Genomic DNA, 8483 nt, shown 5'->3' with positions numbered 1-8483 from the left:
CCTGCTGAATATGATAGTGTCAGAATCTGTGCCCTTAGTCCAGTTATTCAAACTGTATCTGTATAAACATTGCATCTTTATCTGCCTGACTGCTTTGAAAAAGGTCAGTATAGCACAGTAGCTAAAATATGAGACTCTATGGTCCCTGAGGGTTCACTATTTATGTGAATGAATGACAGTGGATGAAACATTTAATTTCTCCAATTTTCAATTTTCTGCCAGTCACATTTTTTTTAAAAGTAAAAGGAACAGGTAAAATTAATTTTACTGATACATTTTATTTAATTCAATATATTCAAAATAGTATCATTTGACATGTAATGGATTAATGATGATAAATTGACTTTTTTTTTGCAATATATCTTTAGAATCCACTGTGTGTTATACATGTACAGCATATCTCAAGCCTCATGTATCTGGTGGTTATATATTGAATAACATAGTCTTAGAGGATTCCTGGAATGATGCAAAAGAGACTGGTAATGTGGATTATCTCTAGAGATAGATTAAGTCAGTGGAAATCAAATTTAGGAGTAAAGGTAACTTTTACCGTATATAATATATACACATTAAAAAAATAGTTCTGAAACCTTTCAAACATAAACGAAAGAACAAGAGTAATACTATGTAAAATGCTTCTGGGCCCACCCTAAGAATAAATATATATAAATGCTTTGTCCAATTTTCTTCAGACCTTGTAAAGAAAATGTTATAGTACTATTAAAGCCCCACCTAATTTTTCTTCCTCCCCTCCCCCCAGAGGTAACCACTATCCTGGATTTGATGTGTAGTAGTCTTGTTCACTTTCTGTACATTATATTTGTTGTGCGTCTGTAAAGCTTTACAACACGTATTAACACCTTGTCTTTTCTGGCTTGTGTAGGTGTCCTTGTATTACCATTTCCTCAAAAGGTAACAAAACCTAAACCAAACAATTTTTGATGGTCCAACTACATGTGAAATAGAAGCAGAAGCCTGAGAACCACTAAGTCCCTCATTTTGGTCATAACAATTTTCAAGCTTATATTTGAATTATGAAGATCCTTGGAGCAACCTGAAAATTTGAGTCATGCTCATTTTCCCATTAGGGAGATAGTTCAATTTAGTAATTAGATATATAATCAAGGGCAGCACATAAGAGTATCTGCTCTTAAATCTAAAATAGCACAATATTTACAGAATCAAATCCAAATGTTTTCCCTCTATTTGAGAGTGAGCAATTACAATTATTTCATTCTCCCCTTCCTATCCAACTTTCAGCTACATCAACTATAGTCTTCCTAGCAGAAAGAATAATTGTTGAATGATTTGCAACAATTAAAATATATACTTATTTAATCCTTAGTTAACCTAGAATCCTCAAATAGGGAGAAAAAAAGCACAAACAGTTTGAGTCTTTACCAAAGTTTGGAAGCGATGAGTCCCAGTAGTATGAAATCTATCTTTTCCTAGATTCCACCAGATGCACATTAAAAAAAAATCATGCTTTTACTAAATATATGTTATTCCCATATTTGTTAAGCTTTCTGTCATCTCTTTCTGGACTTTGACTTAGAAAATATCAGTCATTCAACTCAAAACATAAACACATTCCCTCCAAAAGATAAGTATTATTTATTTCTGCAGATATTTGCATTTATTGATCATGATGATATATTTTGCTAATATAGTCTTGAATTTGTTCTTATAGACCTTTTACATGTACATTCGTTAGTATAAAAATAGCTATTAGTTTACACATATAGCCATTAGTTTATTTTGGAATCGTAACTGATGAAGTTTGTAAAATGAGATGAAAGTTTTCAAATGTTTTCTATTTTCCAGAAAATATTTGCCTATATTTGAAGTCAACTGATCTTTAAAAATTAGTAGAAGTCACCATGAAAACCTTCTGGCTTTGAAATACTTGGGAAAGGGGTCTTTTAGCAATAATAAAATGCCAACTGTGTTCAGCTATTCAAGTGTTGAATTTCTTCTTGCAGAAGTTTTAGCATTTTATATTTATTTATCTAGAAATTTACATGCACATTTTTAAATGTATCAGGGAACTGCTGCTCATAATACATTATTTGTTTGAATTCCTATTACAATTATGACTCTTAGCTCTTCTTCTTCTTTTTTTTTTTTTTTGCGGTACGCGGGACTCTCACTGCTGTGGCCTCTCCCGTTGCCGAGCACAGGCTCCGGACGCGCAGGCTCAGCAGCCATGGCTCACGGGTCCAGCCGCTCCGCGGCATGTGGGATCTTCCTGGACCGGGGCACGAACCCGTGTCCCCTGCATTGGCAGGTGGACTCCCAACCACTGTGCCACGAGGGAAGCCCTTAGCTCTTTTTTTAATTAAACATTTTAAAATTTGAGTCTGTCTTTCTATTCTTAATCTTTCTCATATCTTAAAGTCTTTTATCATAGTCTTTTCAAATAACTTAAATTTACCTTTTTTTGTTTCCTATTTTATTATTGTCTTCACTAGTCTTTATAATACTCTCTTTATTGCACTGATGTTTTGCTTTTTAAATAACTTCTTGAATTGATGTTGCTAATCTTTTATTTTTCTGGAAAAATGCATTTAAAGCTATCAATTTACCTCAATTATTATATTGGCATGTAGTGTCTTCACTATTATTAAGTATTTCTTTATTTCTTTTATTATTTCTTATTAACCGAAGGGTTATTAGAAAATGTGTTATATATTTTCCAAACATAAAGAATTGTTTAACCATTTATAAAAATTAATTTTATAACAAATGGATTGAATAACATAGTATATATGCTAGTCATATTTTTGAACGTATATAACTTTTTGTATTATACATATTATATTTCTATAAAATTTCTATAGATGTTCTGCATGTGCTTAAAAAGAATATAGTCACTTTTTAAGAGATTTCTATATATATCTAATATTTATTACTACCAGTTGTATTTTTAAGATCTTTGTATTTGCCTATTTCTCCCTTCACTTATAGATTGATGGATATGGAAGCTGATTTGTTAAGTACATTTATGTTTATGATGGTTATAACTATAACCACCTCATTTTATTTATTTATTTTTCTTTGCTAGCATATAATGCTCTTACATTATATTTGTGCTTTAAATTCTATTTGCCAGCATTAATACTGCTGTCAATCATTTACTTCTTTTATGTTGTTTTGCATATATTTTCCTGTATTGCTTATTTTAAGTATGTGGTCTTCTCAGTTGTTAAAATTAGCACATTTGCATATATTGTTCTAATTTCTTAATTGCAGTTATTCTGTCTTTTAAAAATTATTATTAAAATTAACCCATTTAAATTATTGTTATTTCTAATACATTGAAACTTTTGCCAACAGTAATTCTTTTGCCTACATTTTTCTTTCAATTGGATAATTTATTTATTTAATTTTTTTCTTTCTATTGAGTAGATCAAATTTAGTTTAGATTCTACTATCTACTATATGCCAGATGTAATTTTAGGGAAATTATGTATGTTATTTTAATTTTAATTATTCCCCAAATTCTTCAAATAAGGAAACTTGCAGAAGTTAAAGAGCTTACTCAAATTTACAGATAGTAGATTGTCCACTAGGAATTTAAACCCAGAATATTCTTATTCTGTAGCACATGTTAGGTTATGAATACATATAGGGTGTTCCTGGTTTAGTAGAGTATTTTGGGGTGGGAGAGGAAAATCCTCCTTCAAGATTCAATGCTGAACTTTAAGAAAAGCACTACAAGGATTCTGAGGTGAGGATAAAGCTGACTCGGCCTGTCCTGTCTCCTCCTTCTTCCCAACTATACATCCTTTGTCCTCACTTTTGCCATACTTGACTCTTCTAACTTTTGTTGAGCTCTTTCAAATGTTAGAGCTTTCTTCTTTTGGGATGTTAGACACAGTGTGCATAACATATTGGAATAAACACAGGTTCATGCCTTGGCTTCTCCAAATGCTAGCTGTGTAAATACAAGCAAGAGTTATTCATTTTCAGAAAACAACAACAACAACAACAGTAGTGTGCAGTTTTATTGTGAGAATCTGAGAAAACAGTATGTGTGAATATTTCTATTCTGTTCTAACTGCCATTATTTGTGACTGGGCTATGAAGAAGTTGAGATTAAATGTGATAGGTCAAGAAAGAAATGGGATTGCAATTAGGGTTGCTCCTTATGCTGGGTCAGATTCTGAGGGGAGGAATCAACATGATAGTGCTAAAAATATGTCTGTTCTTTTATGTAACACCTGCTGTCCAAAGAGCCAGACACTAGGACACCTTGTAGGTTAGCAGTGAATGTTGCCATGGCATAACAGAGAAGAATAAAGATGCTCATCCTTACAGGTGGGCTGGACAGATAACAGTGAATTTATTAACAAGAAATAATCCTGCACCCAGAAGAAGCAACAGCCATTATTACAAAGACTGTATCCAAGAAGCAGGTACCCCAGATGACAGACAGGGCTAAGTTTCAGAAGCAAAACTTTATACCCTAATCCAGATTATTCAAGGAAGACTTGCAAAAGAAAGGCAGGATGACAATTCTTAAAGGCGCTGCGATCCCAGGTAATCAACCTGGATGGAGACCTTATATTAGTCCAGTTTCTAGCTTCTGTAAACTTGATGCTTTAACATCTACCTTACACATATACGCAGACTAGCCTTGTTATGGACAACCCAGTAATATGCTTGCGTCATCCTATCTTGACCTCCTGCCTTCCTCATCGCTGCTCCTCCCCCACCCACTCTTCCTGGTGGTAAGCTTTTCAAATACACACTAACCAATACAGAGCCTAGAACTCCAGCCACCCCTTGTACTGAGTTCTCACACTTCAGGTGACTGTCCCCCTGCCTTAATCACCCCAGGGCCGGGTACCAGAAAAATAGTCCCTGTGCCCCAGAGCCTGCTGAAATCATTCAAATGGGCCAATCCTAGGCCTGCTTACCCTGCCTAGCCCATTCCTTCCCACAGAAAGCACAGTAAAGGCTCTTGTCCACAGTATCCCCACCTTCCTTTGCCTTGTGCCTGATCTGGTGCTTGCCTGCATGGTCCCCGGTCATGTGGCATGCCCCCCTCTTGGGAACTGTGAGAAATAAACTATCTTTCCAAAGGTAGTTGTTTCCTGATCTATTGGTCTTACTATACCTCAAATTTTTTATTAATATACTATATTTTGAAATAGATTCAGGTCCTCAAACAAGATAAAAGGTTCAATCTCCATAAATGGTACATAAGTGCATGTGGGGAATGAAGGAGTAATCTAGTTTTTAGCACTACTATCCAGAGCACCATCTCTCCTGCCCATGGTGAATATTAGTTATAAGAATTGAAATGTGAGGGTCAATAGAACATCATTTTGAGAGAGAAATTTTGGAGAGAGGTTTGATTCTTAAACTTTGGGGTGTCTCAGAATCACCTGTGTAGTTGATTAAGTAGGCAGATGGTGTGGCTCCACCCTTGGGAGATGTCTATTCAGTGGATGTAGGGTATGGCTTAGGGATCTGTATAGCTTAACTTAGTTCAAGGTCACACCCCAAAATTCAAGAGCCACTGATAGGGGGCCCGACACCAACAGTCTTGCCCTGAGTTTTTCATCCATAAATAAGGATTAGGAATCAGAAGACCCCTAAGAATCAAATACAACGAAAATATTTTTTTGAAATGATTGCTGCTAAGTATTTTTGTCATCTTGTTGATTGTGTTTTTTTCATTGTACTTTCATTTATATTTGTCACAGGTATATTTGTTCCATAATGATTTTAGGGAAAAAAGTTAACAATTTTCCAGGCCCAAAGCAAAGGACACAGAAAAGAAACACTTACAGTAGCCTGCTGTTTTTCTGCTTTCTCAGTTGTCTCTTTAAGCTGAATTTCCAGGGCCTCCTGGAGAGACTTCATTTGTTCTCTGTTTAGTAGAAAATAGAGAGCAAAAGAGAGACATCATATAAATCTCTTATTTCCTATTTACATGATGAAAGGAGGTTGTGCCGTATATATACAGTTAGGAAACATAACTAGAATATATAGAGCCACGGTTAAACATACAAGATGTATCTCAGGACTCTGGTAATAAAGAGTCTTCTCTCCCATGCAAGCACTAAAAGCAAGCTGTATTTAAGGGAAATTGCCTTACTATTGTGTCTTATAAGAATCCTACTGTGTGAATCATCTGTGAGCTACATAATGTGTTAAATCAAATCGATATAATAATTAGAATTAGAAAGCTAATTTTAGTGACAGCATGCCAGGGTGTGAACATGCTGTTTAGAAAAAAAGTTAACATAGACTTGCTGATGGGAAAAAATTATCATTCCCTTGGATGCTCTACATTAACTAATTCTAAAGCATTGTGTTTTAGACATCCTGTATAAGGTCTGAGACTTTTTGTAAAAACAAAGAGAAAAAACACATATTTTTAATGTGAAAGCTGCCTCATTTATTGGAGATAATAAAAAATACGTCTGCACATATATACATATTGTGTCTCAAGTTCAGTAGGACATAAGGACCCTATCTCACATTAAAAATATAAATATTTTCATAAATATGAATTCCTATCAAGGGTTTAGGATTTTCTCAATTATGACAAATTTTATTATATTTCTGTACCTTCATTTTATCACCTAAGCTATCACTTCAAAAAGTTCAGAGAGGAGAGAGGGAAGATGGCGGAAGAGTAAGACGTGGAGATCACCTTCCTCCCCACAGATACACCAGAAATACAGAACAACTCCTACAGAACACCTACTGAACACTGGCAGAAGACCTCAGACCTCCCAAAAGGCAAGAAACTCCCCACGTACCTGGGTAGTGCAAAAGAAAAAAGAAAAAACAGAGACAAAAGAATAGGGACGGGACCTGCACCAGTGGGAGGGAGCCATGAAGGAGGAAAGGTTTCCACACACTAGAAGCCCATTCGCTGGCGGATACTGCGGGTGGCGGAGGTGGGGAGCTTCGGTGACGCGGAGGAAAGCACAGCAACAGGGGTGCGGGGCGGGGCAAAGTGGAGAGATTCCCGCACAGAGGATCGGTGCTGACCAGCACTCACCAGCCCGAGAGGCTTGTCTGCTCACACGCCGGGGCGGGCGGGGCTGGGAGCTGAGGCTTGGGCTTCCGTCAGAGCACAGGGAGAGGACTGGGGTTGGCGGCGTGAACACAGCCTGCAGTGGGTTAGTGCGCCACGGCTGGCCGGGAGGGAGTGCGGGGAAATGTCTGGACCTGCCGAAGAGGCAAGAGACTTTTTCTTCCCTCTTTGTTTCCTGGTGCGCGAGGAGAGGGGATTAAGAACGCTGCTTAAAGGAGCTCCAGAGACGGGTGCGAGCCGCGGCTAAAAGCGTGGACCCCAGAACAGGCATGAGACGCTAAGGCTGCTGCTGCCGCCACCAAGAAGCCTGTGTGCGAGCACAGGTCACTATCCACACACCCCACTTCCGGGGAGCCTGTGCAGCCCGCCACTGCCAGGGTCCCGGGATCCAGCGACAACTCCCCCGGGAGAACGCACGGCACGCCTCAGGCTGGTGCAACGTCATGCCAGCCTCTGCCCCCGCAGGCCCGCCCCACACACCGTGCCCCTCCCTTCCCCTGGCCTGAGTGAGCCAGAGTCCCCGAATCAGCGGCTCCTTTAACCCCGTCCTGTCTGAGCGAAGAACAGACGCCCTCCGGCGACCTACACGCAGAGGCGGGGCAAATCCAAAGCTGAGCCCCTGGGGGCTGTGAGAACAAAGAAGAGAAAGGGAAATCTCTCCCAGCAGCCTCAGAAGCAGCGGATGAAAGCTCCACAATCAACTTGATGTACCTGCATCTGTGGAATACATGAATAGACAGCGAATCATACCAAATTAAGGAGAGCAAGATTTATGATTTTTTCCCCTTTTCCTCTTTTTGTGAGTGTGTATGTGTATGATTCTGTGTGAGTTTTGTCTGTATAGCTTTGCTTTCACCATTTGTCCTAAGGATCTATCCATCCGTTTCTTGTTTTTACTATTTAAAAAATTTTTTTTCTTAATAATTATTTTTTTATTTTAATAACTTTATTTTATTTTACCTTTATTTTATTTTCTTTTATCCTCTTTCTTCCTTTGTTTTTACTCTGTCTCCCTTTTATTCTGAGCCCTGTGGATGAAAGACTCTTGGTGCTGCAGCCAGGAGTCACTGCTGTGCCTCTGAGGTGGGAGAGCCAACTTCAGGACACTGGTCCACAAGGGACCTCCCAGCTCCACGTAATATCAAACGGCAAAAATCTCCCAGAGATCTCCATCTCAACACCAACACCCAGCTTCACTCAATGACCAGCAAGCTACAGTGCTGGACACCCTATGCCAAACAACTAGCAAGACAGCAACACAACCCCACCCATTAGCAGAGAGGCTGCCTAAAATCATAATAAGTCCACAGACACGCCAAAACACACCACCAGACGTGGACCTGCCCACCAGAAAGACAAGATGCAGCCTCATCCACCAGAACACAAGCACTAGTCCCCTCCAGCAGGAAGCCTACACAACCCA

At 38.5% G+C, this 8483-nt stretch overlaps 1 protein-coding gene across 1 annotated transcript in view; it reads right to left on the bottom strand.

Annotated features, from left to right (window-relative positions):
• LUZP2 (leucine zipper protein 2) overlaps positions 1–8483 on the bottom strand; it is a 437054-nt gene that overhangs the window by 201774 nt on the left and 226797 nt on the right. The window contains exon 4 of the mRNA XM_007447947.1: positions 5800–5881. Coding sequence (XP_007448009.1) covers positions 5800–5881 — 82 coding nt within the window. The remainder of the gene's footprint in view (positions 1–5799; positions 5882–8483) is intronic.

This window comes from Lipotes vexillifer, unplaced genomic scaffold (assembly GCF_000442215.2).
Source record: "Lipotes vexillifer unplaced genomic scaffold, Lipotes_vexillifer_v1.1 scaffold1624, whole genome shotgun sequence".
Classification (NCBI taxonomy): domain Eukaryota; kingdom Metazoa; phylum Chordata; class Mammalia; order Artiodactyla; family Lipotidae; genus Lipotes; species Lipotes vexillifer.
The sequence above is the reverse complement of the archived record's forward strand: the minus strand, read 5'-3'. Positions and strand labels throughout refer to the sequence as shown.